The 17,919-nt window shown below is 44.3% G+C and overlaps 1 protein-coding gene across 1 annotated transcript in view; it reads left to right on the forward strand.

Annotated features, from left to right (window-relative positions):
- Slc44a5 (solute carrier family 44 member 5) overlaps positions 1-17,919 on the forward strand; it is a 108,625-nt gene that overhangs the window by 53,012 nt on the left and 37,694 nt on the right. The window contains exon 6 of the mRNA XM_042054145.1: positions 11,199-11,283. Within this exon, the coding sequence (XP_041910079.1) occupies positions 11,199-11,283 (85 nt within the window). The remainder of the gene's footprint in view (positions 1-11,198; positions 11,284-17,919) is intronic.

Here is a 17,919-nt window from a genome sequence, read left to right on the forward strand (position 1 = left end):
AGAGATAGAGAGGAGGATGCTTGGGGAAGCCACCTAGTCACACAGCCAGTTATGGAGTAAGAGGTAAAGAAAAGTATAGTTCTGTAGTGAGAGCTGTGGGCTGTGTTCCTGCCACCTGGATCCCGGCCGCCTGGTTAGCTTATGCCCCAAAATAATTACACGGAAACTGTATTCTTTTAAACACTGCCTGGCCCATTAGTTTCAGTCTCTTATTAGCTAATTCTCACATAATGCTTTAACCCATATTTAGTAATGTGTGTAGCACCATGAGGTGGAGGCTTACTGGGGAGATTCTAACCCATGTCCATCTTGGGCCGGAGCTTCATCACGTCTGTCTAACTTCCCGGCTTCCCAGCATTCTGTTCTGTCTGCTCCACCCACCTAAGGGCTGGCCTATCAAATGGGCCAAGGCAGTTTCTTTATTAACCAATGAGAGTCCTCCATCAGTATAGAGAAAGGCAAAAGCCCAGAGAGGCAAAAGGTAGATGGGATGGTTTAAGAAAAGCTGACTAGAAATTAGCCAAGTTATGGCTGGGCATTCATAAGAAAGTATAAGTCTCTGTGTGTTTATTTGGGAGCTGGGTGGTATGAGTTTTCAAAGAGTAAGAGTTAAAGAAAACAAAAACCAAAAAAACCCAACTAGACTGTTCTCTGTGCTCCATGTGGAGTGTGAGCACAGAGTGATGCCTGCACATGAGCAAGGCACTTAGCATTCCGCTGACAGAACCTTTGATGGAGTGGATGGAGTGGAGTCTGGCTAGAAGGGAATCCAAGCTCGCTGAATGATCATGTGAACATTTAGGATAGTAACTCTCTTTGTGCTCCTTCATAGGTGGTTGCTGTTCAATTACTGCACTAACTAGAAACAAAGAATAGGAATTCTTGTTATGCAAATTGCTTTCTGCAAACCTTGGGCTAACATTATATACATAAAAATTTTGACATTCAACAATCTTAACATTCAACAAATTTTCATTTTGTTTATCTCTCTAAGCGTTAGTCCACGGTTACATTTCCTTATGAAATACCTCAGACTGGAGCCCAAAACCTGTTTTGGATTTTTAATGTTTTCCTGGAGTAATTACCCTTATTTGCTGAGAAGATGGGAAGTTAATAGGGACATTCATGCAGGCGAGCCCAGAACTCTGTCCTCCGGCTGTGAGAAACCCAAGAGTCATGAAAAAGCTTCCAGGATGGGGTGAGGGGGTCTGGACAGCAGTCTGAACTGGACAGACTGGGTTAACTATCCCTGTTGGAATGCTGACTTCCTCTCTGAGAGACCCCAAGTAAAAGGCAAACTTTCCCCTAAATCTCCATCTCCTCAGATGATGAGGAAATGTGTGCCCGAAGGCAAAACAGTAGAGAATCAGACAGAGCCTTGTTTAGCAAGACCTGAGGGTAGCATTGTCTCTGTGGTGTTACCTTGGGGTATTTGTGTCCATTTTGGCTAGGTGACCAAGCTGAGAAGCTGGATCTGTCCTGATTTGAAGTCACAGGGAATTTGACAGGTTCTCCCTTTCATCTCTTAGATCAAATTGGTCTTTTCCCATCAAGGATACAAGGAATGGAGAAAGCCCGAATCCCTAAACAAGGTCACTCACTCATGTGACCTTTCCAAGAATAAAGATAATTCTAGGATGATTTTTGGTTCTGTCTGTAGAGAAATGCAGGGGCTGGTTTATTCAAGTAAGTATAATTAAACATCATAAATTTTTAGATTTGAAAATATACAATTGACAAAATATTACAGGTATTTGTGATGTACAACATGAAGGCGTTTTAAATTGGAGATTGAACCCAGAGCCTTACATGCCACAAAAAGCATTCTTCCAACTGCACTATGGCCGCAGCCCCAGCCCCAGCCTGGCATTTTGCTGTTAGTATGTCTTGTATAATTATTATCATAATTAAGCTGATTAACATCCATTTCTCAGCATAATTACCTTTTGGGAGGGGTGAAAATACTTAGGATGTGCTCTTTGAGGAAAACTTCCCATATGCGATTGCACACAGCACACTGTATGCTAGGTCTCTAGGAGTCAGTCGTATTGAACCTAAAGATTTATCATGAGAACATTAGTCCCGATCCCATAGCCGGAATTGAGCCATGCTCCCTGCAGCTCTCTGTCTGTGCTGTGACTCCATGCTTTCCCACCTCTGCCATGTGGGTTATGCTGAACTAAATTACAGTGTGAAATTTTCCTCTACTCCCGAAAGGCTATAAAAAGCCAGGCTTTTCCTGACCTAGAGATTTATCCAATTCTCCTCACTGAGACAGGTCAGAAATTTGGGTCAGAGATGAAGGTTGCTCTCTGAAGAGGTTCCTCTGCCTGCCCCCAATAATGGCATTTCCCCTTCCCCTTCCCCTCTCATAATGGTACTCCCTCCCCTCTCTTTCCTTCTTCCTTCATCCTTTCCCTCCTCTCCCTCTCTCACTCTTGATGAACTCCCCTCCAGGCACTGAAGGGAAGCATCTCTCTCCCTCTCCTTCCCTTTAAGCCCCTTCCTGTTTGTATTGTTTCTATCTACTTCCTCCTACCCCAAGGCCTTGAAGTCTTCTCATTCAGATAAACCTCGTACCTGAAGGAAATTATGAATTATGTCTCCTTCTGGACCAGCTGTTGCTGTCATCTCCTGTTTAATTTCACATTCACATCTCTTGATCTATGTCTTCCCACCGCCCCAGTCCCCTCACTCCTGGTAGCTGCTGCTTGGATTCTTGTTAGAGTTCACGTATTAGTGAAATCAAGTAAAATGTGGTTGCTTTTCTGTGCCTCTGCGTTCATCCCTGTTACCACAAACAGATTTCCTTCTTTTCATGGTTTTGTTTTCTTGGTTTTTTGAGACACAGTTTCTCTGTGTCACAGTCCTAGCTGTCCCGGAACTAGCTCTTGTAGAACAGGCTGACCTCGAACTCACAGGAGTATTCCGTGTGTGCACGCACACACTTTCCTTAGCCATCCACCTGTTGACAGATTCTTAGCTTGTCTGTGTCTTGGATACTGTGAAGAACACGGAAGTCAACATGGGATGCAGACAGCTCTTTATTTGTCCTCAGAGGTGCCCCACAAGGGATGGCTGATGATTCTAATTTCAGTGTTTTGAACCCCGTTTTCCATGATAATTGAGCTAATTATGTTCCCACCTACAAGGTCCAAGAGGCTGCCTTTTGCCCACAGCCTCCTCAGCAGTGGTTACTTCTGCGCTCCACAGGCGTCCTGCAGTTCTCTCTTAGGAGCAGATGTACTGAAACATTCACCGTTAGAGGGAACTGAACACGGGAGCCACGTCTTGCCGTTTGCTTACATTAAGACCAAAATGAACCTACCTGTCATGTCATGGCTAATACTATTACCAAAAGTAAATTAATGCCTTCAATTAAAAGCTCATTTTTAAAATTGATTTCCATTATTTCAAGATTGATTCGACCACACTTTTATTTCTGAAAAATGTGTTGAGCGCTAACAGGATGACAAGGGTCAATAGTGTGCGTTCTTTTGCTTTCCTTGTGAATACAGACGTATTTATAAACTATATCACACACTCGTACTTCTGCTTCAGAAGTCTTTGGTTTAAAAAGGAAACGTTTGGTTTTCAGCTGAGATTTGAGCTTGTCCGTAGCACTGAGTGATTTTGACCTTTTGTTAGGTTTTCCTGTGCACAGTTGTGCAGGCCCATGCTGTCCAGACTTCTTGAAGTGTTGTTAGCATATGAGGGACTGGCTTGCACTCAAGGACACGACCCTAAACTCACCACTGGGTGGACGAGGCCACCTGTGAAAGGACAGCCATGTTTCTCAGCCAGGCAATTGGAGACGGGACTGTTTCTCAAAGCCCGTCTATGGCAGCAGCCCTGCCAACAACACGGGTCTTCAGATCTGACTTCCTGTGCCCTATTATCTGCTTCATTGCGTTTATAAATTGCTTGTGTTAAAACAACATAAGCTCGCTGTGGCAGGCCTGTTCCTCGCATACTGGAACAGTTAAGATGTGCCTTTGAGGGGCACACGCGATCGACCTGAGAGCCAGCATCCCGGGCAGCCAGTGCTCCACAATTGCCCTCGCTGCCCCCAAACAGATCTGCAGTTCATTCTTCAGGGTTAGTGAGAACAGTCGGTTCTGATCATTTTCTCCATGACTTGTAGAGGGCTTTATAATGGCTGCCACTTTTCAACTTGCCCCGAAAGCACAACTGAAGCTTGCTCTGAAAACCCCTGAAAATGAGAGAGGATGTTAGGTAGTAACGGTGCTCTCCCGGATATTCAGGGATGACTATTTCCTTGAGATGAGTGATAAGGTCTTTTGCCCAAATAAGGCTTTCACTTGTCCCTGATAGCCTTTGGCCATCCTCTGTGAACTACCTCAACAGAATGTGCGAATGTACAATTCCTCATCCTTCCCCCCTCCCCTACACATACACACACACACACACACACACACACACGCACGCACGCATGCACGCACGCACACACACTATTCATGCAAACATTGGAGTCAGCTAAAACAATCTTTTAAAGTTATTTCTAGGCACGTGGCAGTTGGGTACCTGCCACATAAACATGAGGACCTGAATCCGATCCCCAGAACCCACTTAAAACGCTGGTCCTGGGGTGCACATCTGAACCCCAGCTCTGGGAAGGCTGGACAGATGGATCTGTGGACCTCACTGGACAGTCAACCTAGCAGAATTTGTGAGTTCTTGGTGAAAGACGCCCTGTCTCAAAAACATGGTGGACAGCACCTGAGGAATGACAGTCGAGATTGACTTCCAGCCCTGTTACGTACTCCCCCAAACACACACACACACACACACACACACACACACACACACACACACACGTTGTTTCTAAAACAGTGGGCTAATGAAGGGAATAAAATGATTGATTCAAGTGTATATAAATTGCTCTGCAAACTTTATAACCCCGGCAGTTTACTCTCTTACCCACTAGGGTATAGCGACTTTTAATTACTGAAGGCGTGTAACGAAGTAGAGGTCAGGCTAGAACTCCATGACACTATTCTAACGCCTCTCACACCTTCCCTTCATGGTGGCTACGATGCTAGATAGACCTGAACTCACCATAGAGCCGAGTGACTTCAATCCCAAGTGTTGGGACTACGGGCACTGGCCTCCGTCCTGTGGGCTTTTCTGAGGGACTGAGTGTTGGGCATCATCCCCTAGGACTAGAGAGCAGAAACAGAGACGACAGAGGAGACCTACTCTTTATCATTGTTATTATTCTTTCCATATTACATCCCAACCACGGTTTCCATCCCTACTCTCCTCCCAGCCCCTCCCAGCCTACCTCCTAGATCTACCCCTCTGTTTCCCGTCAGAAAAGGGCAGGCCTGCCTGGGTTATCAACCAAACATGGCATAACAGTTACAATAAGACTAGGCACAAACCCTCATATCAAGGCTGGGAGAGGCAACCCAACAGGAGGAAAATGATCCCAAAAGCAAGCAAAAGAATCAGAAACAGCCCCACTCCCACTGTTAGGAGTCCCACAAGAACAACTACACAACCATAATGTACAGGACCTAGCTCAGACCCACACAGGCTCCCTGACTGTCACGTCAGTCTCTGGAGCCCCTAGGAGCCCAGGCTAGTTGATTTCTGTGGGCCATGTTCTTGTGGTGTTCTTGACCCCTCTGGCTCCTAAAATCCCTCTTCTCCCTCAGATTTCCTGAGCTCTGCCTAATGTTTGGCTGTGGATTTCTGCGTCTGTTTCCATCCATGCTGGATGAAGCCTCTCTGATGATGATTATGATAGGATCAGACCTACGAGTAGAGCAGAGTATCATGAGGAATCATTTCATTGACTTTTTTATTAGTCATGTGTCCTACTCTTTTTAATATATATATATATATATATATATATATATATATATATATATATATATATAGAGAGAGAGAGAGAGAGAGAGAGAGAGAGAGATTATATATATATATATATATATGTTGTTGTTTGCTTTACAACCCAACTGCTGTTTCCTCTCCTTCCCCTCCTCCCAATCCCTCTCCCCCCATCTTACCTCTGTGCCCCCTCCATCCACTCCTTCTCTCTTTCTACTCTTAAAAGCCACCAAGGCCAACGGAACTTCACATTCTGTTTCTGAAAAGCAAGTCCCAAGTCCAGTTCACATTCAAACTGTGAGGGACTAGGCCCCTCATGAAGGAGAAATTCCAACTCTAGATGTCACAGCCGACCCCTCACTCTTCCTTCTACTTGAGCCTGAGTTTCTGCATCAACATACATATTATTTAATTTTGAATTACCTCTTACTTCTCATTTATATTAAATAGGGGCATTGTGTATACTTTAAAAATATAGCATGTCGCTGGGCAGTGGTGGCACACACCTTTAATCCCAGCACTTGGGAGGCAGAGGCAGGCAGATTTCTGTGAGTTCAAGGCCAGCCTGGCCTACAAGAACTAGTTCCAGGACAGCTATGGCTGTTACACAAAGAAACCGTGTCTCGAAAAACCAATATGTGTGGGTGTGTAGCATTTTTATTAATTCTTTGAGTGTTTCATACATGTATTTTGATCATATTCACCCTGACTCCTCCCTTTACCTCTTCTCTGAGTCACACCTCTTTATACCCATTTTTTAAAATAATAACTCCAAGGAGAAGCCGTCTACTGGAACACAGTGTGCACACTGCAGGCCACACCCTTAAAGGAAACTGCTTCCCCTTCTCCAGCAGCCATTAACTATATGTTTACATTTCAAAAAGAAAAATGGTATTTTATTAGTAAGCATTATTGCAAGATTTTGAAAGAGACATGAAAGGTAATCATTATGACGTGTTGGGTACCACAGGCTTTGGATGACTTATTAGATAGATCAACAGTATAACAATGCTATTCATCACCTTGTACAAGGAGCCCACATTTGTGAGGATATTTTCCAGACCAGATCTGACAGAGAGATGACATCTTAATTGACACTGTAATCTCTTGTTTTCCACATTGAGAGTACTTTTAAAACACGAGTGAATTTATTTCAGTGAGTTAATAATGGATTTAAGTATCATTTCAAATGCAACCAGTATAAAAATATGGAGAGAGTCTATGATTTTGTCCATACTGTGTTCAAGATATGCTTACCTGGTATGCGTAAAACCCCAACACCACGTGAACTAGACATGGCTGTGCACACCTGTAATCCTAGCACTCTGGAGGTAGAGATGGAGAAACAGAAGTGCAGAATCAGACGACCACATCTGAATTCTTGCTGGACATGCATTAGACCCTCTCTCAAATATAAAATAAAACAAGTCATGTATTTCACACTCATACCCTGTGTCTTTTCTAATAACCCATTTAGTTTTTAGTAGACAGGGAACTTCTATACCAGACAGACTGTTCTGGAAATCCCACATGTAGAAAACTTACACGAATGAAGTAAAATGTGGATGCCCCTGACTTCCTGGACAGGCGTCAAACATGGCTTCTGTTGTTGCGTGTCTTTCTGGCAGCCTGAAGCACTTCCAGCTCAAATACACACTGTCTGTGGCCAGGCCTCCTCACGGGAGCTGAGTGGGAAAGGTAGAAGACACTCAGTAAACACGGCCCCAGGGCAGCACCAGGAGGTGGTGAAGGGAGCCCCTTCTCAGACACTTTCATCTTTATCTGCTTCTCCTGTCTCTTGGTGTGTAAGTTAGCCTGTCCATCACTGCGACAACCCCCTGTGAGAGTTTAAAGAGAGGATACACTCTTGTTGGCCCCTAGACACAGCCCGTGGTCAGCTGCTTCCTTGCTGTGCCTGAGGCGAGGTCTAACATCATGGCGGGAGCACTGGGAGCTTCCTCAGTGTGGGCAGGGGGCAGAGAGAAGATAAAGCCCACCAGCAACACTTCTCCCCAGTGGCCGGCTTCTTTCAGGTAGGCCTCCTCTCTGAAGTTCCCACCACCTTTCAACAATGCCATCTAATGACAGAGCTATCAGTGGGTTAACCCACTAATTCAGAGTCCCCGAGAACCAATCGCCTTCCAGGGTCCTTCACTCTGAACGTTCTGCACGAGGGATACATAGCCATTGGAGAGGACACTCCGCTTCCCAACCGTAGTTTTAATGGTTAAAACAAACTCTGCGATGGTTAATTAGAAGTGTCAGCTTTGCTCAACGTGGTGTCACCTGGTAACGGGGTCTCGTGCGGGGCTGTGCAGACAGGTGGGCCTGTGGGTGTCTGGGAGGAATTGTCTTAATTACCTCAACTGATGTAGGAAGAACTAACCGTAAAGTGGGCAACCCTATCACCCTCTCAGGAGGCCTGCATTCTATCAGAGTGGAGTGACTGGACTGAGCACAGCAAGCATGCAGGGCTCAGCTCTCTCTGCTGTTGACTACGGATGCTCTGTGGCCAGCTGTTTGAAGTTCCTGCCTTGACTTCCCTGCAGTGATAACATGGAGCTGTGGGCTGCAATAAGCCCCTCTCCCTTAGGTTGTCTTTTATCATAGTATATTTATCACGGCAAAAGGAAAGAAACTAAAGCAAGCTTGTTCCTAATTTATTCTTACCAGAAGACTTCATTACTTAGTGTATTTAAACCTTTCATTAAGGAATTATTTTTTAATATTTAATGCATCTAAACTTTTTTATTATGGAAGCATTTTCTGTTTGCTTCATCTGTTTAGCTTCCTTGCCACTGTAGTCTGGTGGATAAAACCAAAGCAACAGCCCTATTCGTAACTCTGGTTATATCGCTTAAAAGATGTATGATTTTGAGAAATAAACTCTAATACAAACCTTAGATTAAAAGGACGGCAACCTCTTAGGGTTCCCGTGAGATGCACAGTGCATGTGAGACCCCAGGTGTAGCTGAGAGTCTCTGACCCGACCCAGGCAGATACCACAGGGAGCTTCTGTTATCACACAGCTCTGTCAGTCGATGTTCCTGTCCGGGTCCAAATCCAAATCACTTCCCAAAGTCTGCCTCACGTCCTGCTTCTTCACTGAGCCCTCTGTAAACTTCGCCCCACCCCCTTTCCATTCTCTTTAAGAACCCTGGCATGTGTCCGTCCCAGAGCGGACACTGACCCACAACACACAGTGGTCCCTAAGTGGAGTCTTTAATTAGTTGATCAATAATGTAAAAGGGGAAAGAAATCAATGGCGGAAGCTGCTACTGATGGAGACCCCACGTCCCCTCAACCCATCAACATGCGTTCACAGTTATGGGGGCAAATGTGCAGTGGCTCCCCACAAGCACCACCAGGGCATCGCAGAAGTTCTCAGACGACCACAGCTATCTATCACTGTGGCCTGCTTATTACTGTCTCCTTTATGGTCCTTAACCTCTCCTGGGTCCAGCCCACTGCACCCATGGAAGCTTCTGGGAGCTGCGCACCCCACCCCAAATAAAACACAAGCATCAAAGTCTGGTTTCAGATTTCGATTTTTGAGAAATTAAAGAAAGAGCTAGCATGACTGCGTGCACAGTGGGTCCTGAGCCCGTACCAGACTTCCACTTCTATTATCTTCTTCTGCAGGCTCAATACCTATGCATTTCATACCATTGCTTCTGTGCTTTAGTAGCTAATTAGAAAGTGGGGATTTAAAATATGTGAATAATTTGATCTGGGTTATAGACAATAAGAAACAGATATCTAAATATGGTGAACACTCTCCAGGCCCCACTCCTTACTGAGCAGCCTTTGGCCATCGACAATTACAAGAGAAGGGAGCATCATCGTCTTGAGGATGTGTCGCTGGCTGCCCATATTCCTCTGAATGGCTGCACATCCATGCACACATGAGCAACACTGACTGGACTTTGTGGTTATTGAGAAAGAAAACATAAAGTTGGGAGGGAAATGCGTTGAGGCAATATGCGGAGAGTTGGGGTTGGGGAGATGGGTGGCAGCGGACACATTGCATTGTGTGTACTCATGAAATCCTCAGGAGCAAAGAAAAACCGCAAAAAAAGGAATCTGATGCCCAATTCTCAGCTAATAATTATTTAGAGAAACAGGGTAAAACATTTTAGGATAAAGCTAAAAGAATAGAGTTGGGTGAAACTGGATTGCTTAGCCAGTGTGTGGCAAATTAAGACGTTGTAATAAGGGTCTAACTGAGAGCCAAGCACTTGGATGTCATTTGCACACTATTTATAGCTCTTTCTTTATTCTGGAAAACAAGGACAGAAAGACATGGTGGCTGCTCAGATATCACAAGAAGATATTCCTAGATGAAGCTGATTTGGCCTCTGAGACATTAGAGAGAAATAGACAAAGGAAACCTCCCTCGTACTTAGACACTAACCAGAAGAAATGAGAAAAGTACTGAGAAAAAAATGTCTTCCTTATTACATTCTTCATTTGGAAAATTGATTTTTTTTATCGTCACACCAGTCACATGCATAAGGGTGATTGAATTATAAGGCAAACTGTCAGCTCCAGTAATGTGAGGAAGGACATGATGGAACAATGTTATCAGAAGCAAAGGACCAGGATGTGTTTTCAGCTGCAGCCTAGACGTTTTCTGGAGGTTTGTCGTTCAGATGTCAGGCCACGTTTATCACCCACACAAAAACAAACAGAAAGGGGTGATGAGTTTGCATGAAGCAGAGCCCAGCATCTCCACAGAAACCACGGCTGAGTCCTTGTTATACTGAAGTCAGGGACACATGATCTTTGCATTGAGCTCCGAGATTACCGGACAAATGCCTGGCAGATCTTTCCTGCTGGGTGCCTCTGCCGTGTCCTTGTTTGTGTTTTGAGTGTCCTGTGAAATCAGAGAGCTGGTCGGTTCACTCTGTTCAATTCTTCGGTGTTTCTCACTTCTGTATACCCCCCAAAGCATTACATCATGCTGCCTGGAGTCAATCTATCAGCTCTGGCATGAAGTCATTTGTGCTGGAGCTTTAGAAAAGGCATCTTCTTTGCCAAGAGGGCTTTTGTCTGTGCCCTCTCTCCTCCTCATTTTAATAACTGTCATTTTCTAAGTGCATTACCTCATGTTTTGGCTGCAGCCCAGATGAATCTGGAGAGAAGAAAAACGCGCTTTCAGACCAATTCATCCATATTTTATTTTACTTTTCATTAAGAAATTACTCTTTGAAGAAAATCAATAATGTTCTATGACTGAGGGGGAAGAGGTGAGCGTTGCCGTAGCAATTCTAATCTCTCTAATCAGACTGCCTTCAGCCAGATGTTGCTGATGGAGACTTTGTCCTTTTTTGTTCCTGCAGCTTGGACACATGGTGACCCCAGGAGAGTGGCCTATCCTACAGACAGCCAGGGACACTTTTGTGGCCAGAAGGGAACCCCCAATGAGTGAGTATGGCCCCTGTGCTTTGGGTGGCTTTACTGTCTCAAACAGGACCCTAAACACATCAGCATCAGTCCCTCAGGATCTCTGAGCAAGGCTGAGACTCATGGAGGAGGCTTCTGCTGTCTCCTTTCTTGTAGGCAGCCCTAAGTGGTTTGGAGATTTCATTCTCTGCCTCTCCACTCTTATCAGTGAAAATAAAATTCAAAGGCAAGGATGGGCCCAGGGGTTTGTTAGCGGCCATATTTAGATCACACCCTTTGAGATGGGCTGTTGTGTGGCTGTCCTGAGCAGCTGGTGACATGCCTGCGTCATGCGTCACTCTTTGGCCGTGTTTACCATCGTGTTTGCAGACAACCATTCTGCCTTTTGACGTATCCACAGATCTTCAGTGCTCTTTCTGCGCAATGTCAATCAAAGCAGAAGTGTCTCTGCTTGGAAGCAAGTTTTTTTAAATTGATTTTTATTGAGCTATACAATTTTCTATGCTCTCCTCCCTTCCTCTCCCCTCCCCTTCAACCCTCTCCCATGGTCTCCATGCTCCCGATTTACTTAGGAGATCTTGTCTTTATCTACTTCCCAAGTAGATTAGATTCATGTATGTCTCTCTTAGGGTCCTCATTGTTGTCTAGGTTCTCTGGGATTGTGATTTGTAGGCTGGTTTTCCTTGCTTTGTGTTTAAAAACCACTTGTGAGTGAGTACATGTGATAATTATCTTTCTGGGTCTGCATTTTCTAGTTCCATCCATTCGCCTGCAAATTTCAAGATGTCGTTATTTTTTTTCTGCTGTGTAGTAGTCCATTGTTTAAATGTACCACATTTTCCTTATCCATTCTTTGGTCGAGGGGCATTTAGGTTGTTTCCAAGTTCTGCCTATGACAAACAATGCTGCTATGAATGTAGTTGAGCACATGTCCTTGTGGCACGATTGAGCATCCTTTGGATATATACTCAAAAGTGGTATTACTGAGTCTTGAGGAAGGTTGTTTTCTAATTTTCTGAGAAATCACCACACTGACATCTAAAGGGCTGTACCAGCATGCATCCCCACCAGCAATGCAGGAGTGTTCCCTTTTCCCCACAACTTCTCCAGCATAAGTTATCATCACAGTTTTTGATCTTGGCCATTTTTACAGGTGTAAGATGGAATCTCAGAGTTGTTTTGATTTGCATTTCTCTGATGACTAAGAATGTTGAGCATTTCCTTAAGTGTCTTTCAGCCATTTTAGATTCCTCTGTTGAAAGTTCTCTGTTTAGGTCTATACTCCACTTTTTTATTAGATTTTTTGTGTTTTTGATGACCAATTTCTTGAGTTCTTTGTATATTTTGGTGATCAGACCTCTGTCTGGTGTGGGGTTGGTAAAGACCTTTTCCTATTCTATAGGCTGCTGTTTTGTCTTGTTGACCGTGTCCTTTGCTTTACAGAAGCTTTTCAGTTTCAGGATGTTCCATTTATTAGTTGTTTCTCTCAGTGTTTGCACTACTGGGGTTATATTTAGGAAGTGGTCTCCTGTGCCAATGCATTCAAGTGTACTTCCCACTTTCTCTTCTATGAGGCTCAATGTGGCTGGCTTTATGTTGTGGTCTTAGATTCATTTGGACTTGAGTTTTGTGCATGGTGAAAAATATGACGATTTTCATTCTTCTACATGTTAATATCCAGTTATGCCAGCACCATTTGCTAAATATACTTTCTTTTTCCATTTGATATTTTTTTGCTTCTTTGTCAAAAACCAGGTATTTGTAGTTGTGTAGATTGATATTTGGGTCTTTCATTTGGTTCTTTTGCCCTCCTGTCTGTTTTTTTTTTTTTTTTTTTTTTTTTTTTTTTTTTTTTTTTTTTTTTTTTTTTTGCCAATACCAGGCTGTTTTCAGTACTGTAGCTCTGTAGTAGAGTTTGAAGTCAGGGATTGTGATGCCTTCCAGAAGTTCTTTTATTGTACAGGATTGTTTGGCTATCCTGGGTTTTTTGGGAAGCAAGTTTTCTATTTGCCTAAAATCAGACAGACAAAAGCCACGTCTCACATTCCCAGAAAACTTTTACCCCTTTCTCATGATCCATTCGTTTCTTTCTTCTCTAATGGGTCTGGTGCTAGATCTTCTCACGCCTTGCCACAGTCGAGTTTCTGTGGATAATTATGGAGAAGCAAAAGGCCAGTTAACAAAAAGGGCTCCACCAACAAAAATACAGTCTAACACGTTTCTGCCATGTCTCTAGTGCCACCCAGAACTGAGGATGTGTTATACTAAAAGATACACAGATTTTAAGACAGGCCTTTGGTAAAGAGCAGAGCAAGAGCAATGCACGGGGTGGAATGACTGTAGACAGTGGGGGAAATCCAAGTGTGGAGAGGGAGAGGGAACTTTTTTTTTTTTTTTGGTTTTTCGAGACAGGGTTTCCCTGTAGTTTCTAGAGCCTGTCCTGGAGCTAGCTCTTGTAGACCAGGCTGGCCTCGAACTCAGAGATCCGCCTGCCTCTGCCTCCCGAGTGCTGGGATTAAAGGCGTGCGCCACCACCGCCTGGCCTGAGAGGGAACTTTTAATGACAGCAAGGCAGATCTGGAGAAAGTGTCCCCTGCAGAAGGCCTCTATGTAGCAGACACCTGGACTGAATTTTAATCTTAGAAACCTAAAAGAAAAATCTGAGACTTTTTACATTGTGGGGGGACAAAGAAAGAAGCAGGTGGTTAAAGAAGGAAGAAAGGAAGAAGGAAAGAAGAGGGAAAGAAAAGAAAGAAGAAAGGAAGGAAAGGAAGGAAGGAAGGAAGGAAGGAAGAAAGAAAGAAAGAAAGAAAAAAAGAAGAAAAGAAAGCATAGATGCTCTAAATCCTCAGTTCCTTTGAAACGGGCTGTTTTTAGAAGGATCTTTGTAAAAAGTCATCCAGGCCTAAGCCCATGACCCACTTATGTCAGACAAAGAGGTGACACCCCAAATTGCAGTATAGACTCTCCAGAGGTGACCCTTGCCTACCAGATTGGTCAATCAAATACAATGTCCGATAAAAATAGATTTGAAACAGAACAGACCTCAACCACCTGTGAGCGGCAGCTCAGGTCTAACCGCTCTGCTCACCTGTGAGCGGCAGCTCAGGTCTAACCGCTCTGCTCACCTGTGAGCGGCAGCTCAGGTCTAAGTGACCACTGCAGGAAGTGCTCAGAATGGAGCAGCCGCTCTGCCCACTTTTCCTTTCCATTGCCTCTGTGTTATGGTCTCGAGAATACCATTTGCCTGTGCTCTATGGAGCTTGTCATAATTGCCTTTTATGTATTTAAATTTTCAACCTGGTTGGAACTTAATTTTTGTATGAGTAGGTTGAAACAGGAGCCAAACATTTTTTCCAACTGCAAATTCAATTATTTAAAAAGATTTTATTGGAAAACAGGATTTTTAGATTTCATTTTTTTACAAAAGTTATTATTCTATAAATAAACTTGCATACCATTTTCTTTCTGAACCTTAAGCCTATATCAATGCATTTAAGTCTTCCAGTAACTTTTAAAAGTGTATTTTGTGTGTGTATGAGCATGTATCTATGGATACCCGTGACGTCAGAAGTAGGCATCTGATCCTGAAATAGCTAGTTTTATGCCAACTCGTACATGCTAAAGTCATCAGAGAGGAGAGAGTCTCTGTTAAGAAAATGCCTCCAATATGGACCAGCTGTAGGCAAGCCTGCGTGGCATTTTTTAAATTACTGATTGACTGGGAGAGCCCAGCCCATTATGGATCCATCCCTGGGCTGGTGGTCCTGCGGTCTATAAGAAAGCAGGTTGAACAAGCCATGGGGGGCAGGTCAGTCAGCAGCACCCTCCATGGCCTCTGCATCAGCTCCTGCCTCCAGGTTCCTGCCCCGCTTAGTTCCTGTCCTGACTTCCTCTGGTGATGAACAGTGCTGGGTAAACCCTTTCTTCTTCCACTTGCTTTAATCATAGTGTTTTATCGCAGCAATAGTAATTCTGACTAAGACAGAACCCCTGGAATTGACGTTTTAATTATTATAATAATTGTATACCAATTAAAAACAAAAAGTTATTTTAAATTATGCTTATAGATTTAATGGTAAGTGGAAGTACTAATAGAAAATCAAACTTTACTCAATATGAAATTTGTAGGTAAGGGGCTGGAGAGGTAAGAACACAGGCTGCTCTTCCAGAGGATCCAGGTTCAATTCCTAGCACCCTTAAGGAGGCACACAATCATCTTTAACTGCAGCCCCTGGGGATCTGATGCCCTCTTCTGGCCTCTACGGGTACTGCATGCTCATGATGCCCAGCTCTACATACAGGCAAGACACCCACACACATGAAATAAAAATAAAGGTTATTCTCTTTTTAACTTAAGGGGCTAGAAAGACATTCAGCAGTTAAGAGTGGTTACTTGTCTTACAGAGAGATCTCAGGAATGGTCTCCAGTCCCAGGGAATTAGATGTCCTCTTCTGGCCTCCATGGGCACTAGGCAGTACACGCAGTGCATATACACACATGCAAGCAAAACATAAGATAAAATAAACAAATCTTTAAAATCAAATATGTATAAGTGTAATTGAATAAAATATATCTCAGGAAAAGGTTAGAGTAAATTCATCAGAGTAATCACATTATTCTAGAGTATAGAGTGGTAATAAACTAGGTACAAATAAATCCAATTGTAAATACATTTTTCTCAGGATTGGTGATAGAATCTAGGGCCGCACACATGGAGGCAAGTGCTCTGCCTGAGTCGTACGTCTGGCCCCTACTTAATCACTTATCTGTTTTGGGACTGAGTCTCACTAAGTTGCCTATGGTGACCTTGAGCTCTCTCTGAAACCAAGGCAATAAACTTGCAGTCTTCCCTCCTGTGCCTCCGGGGTAGCTGGGGTTGCAGGCCTGGGCCGTTGGATCTGGAACAGAACCAGGCTTTTATTGTGGCACAGACAGAATTTCAAGTCAGTACCTCGAAAAAACAGTATGCAGTGAATGGCACTGAACTGAATGAAACTCTATTCATGGAAGTAAAACTAAATGTGTATAACAATTCATACCTTAAAGATACAGAATCAGTGACGGTTTTACATACAGATGAGATAAAAATCAGAACGCAACACTGGCCAGGGACGAACTTACGAAACTGTGGGCTGGGAGCTCAGACGGGGTCCGAAAAGAGAAGTGAGGAGCTGTGTGGTTCTCTGATGGGCTCTCCTTGGAATTTCATTTGGTTTCTCTGGGTATTCTTCAGTGAGACTTTAGAGACGTCATCCAAACAAGAAATAATGAATGCCTGCAGTTCAGGCGGGCGTCAAAGGACCCAGGGAAATGCAGAACAGAACTTTCAGAGAGAGTCACAGTCTGCTGTCACAGCCGAACCGTCACGATGAAACTAAACGAGCAACTGTAGGCAGTGCGGTAGTCAGAACAGAGTGCAGACGTCTCCTCGTCTGCCCAGAGACTGATGACGTGGGCTGTGTGATAAAATAGTGAGATTCCGTCCGTAACACTACTGTGTTTTGATAGGGAAATATGCCGGATATGGCGTCAGCTCAAGAAGTCAACAGAGAGATGGCTTTGGTGGGTAAAGGCACTTGCTGCCATGCCTGGCTTCCAGAGTTCAATCCCTGGAACCCACGTGGAGGGAGGAGAAAACTCACTCCTGCAAGTTGTCCTCAGCCTTCCACAGAAGGAATTGGGGAGCCGGCTTAGAAAAGGGTCTGCTGCCTAAGCATGTGGACCTGAGCTCAGTCCCTTCAACCCACATTTGAAAAGCCGGGTGTGGTGGCCCCAGCCTGTGACCCCAGTACTGGGCCATCAGGGGCAGGCAGATCGCTGGAGTCCCCTGCCAGCCAGGTTAGCCTACTTGGTGAGCTCCAGGCCAGTTAGGAACTCTGTCTTTCAATAAAAAATGTGGAGAATGCCTGAGGAATGACATCTGTGGTTGACCTCTGGCCTGTGTGTGTGTGTGTGTGTGTGCAAAACATATTACACAAAGTAAGGCACTAGATAAATGTGCATACCTCTGTGCCAGGATGCAGTGGACACATCTCTGGTGACGAAAGGGTTTAGGGAAAGCCAAGCCAGGGCCACGCTCAGGTCAGTGTGAGCACTGAGTGGTTGTATTTGGGTCACGATGGCCTTGCAGCTATCCTTGGGTTCTCATATGGAGCAAAGATTCCTCATAACTGAGCGCAGAGCCTACGTTTGGAGAGGGCATTATTGAACCTGGGATGGAGAAGAATCAGGCCTTTTGGGTTTTGCCTATGCCCAGCCAAAAGGACTGTGGGAGAAATACTGACGGGTTCCTGAGATACCAAATGAAACCCTGGCTCCAGAGGACACATATGCTTTGCCTCCCTGTGTGACTTCCTTTGCCTCTCAGCACAGAAGTTGCTCCTGAGCTACCGTTTGAAGGCCTGGTCTTCAGTATTTTCCACTAAAAGGTGTGAATTTGGTTGATTACACCGCCACCTTCTGGCTGCTACAAGAACTTTGGCTCATAATGATTGCTTGGCTTTCAACACATGCTACAGGAGATTTGAGTCAGAGACTGAGCCCAGATATGCACCACCCTTGAGACCAGGAATGAAAACAGCCACAGGATCGTTCACAAAATGACAAGTCCCACAGATCTGTTTGAATAATGACCAACCCTAATGTCCTATTGA

This window comes from Arvicola amphibius, chromosome 14 (assembly GCF_903992535.2).
Source record: "Arvicola amphibius chromosome 14, mArvAmp1.2, whole genome shotgun sequence".
In the NCBI taxonomy this organism is placed as follows: Eukaryota; Metazoa; Chordata; class Mammalia; order Rodentia; family Cricetidae; genus Arvicola; species Arvicola amphibius.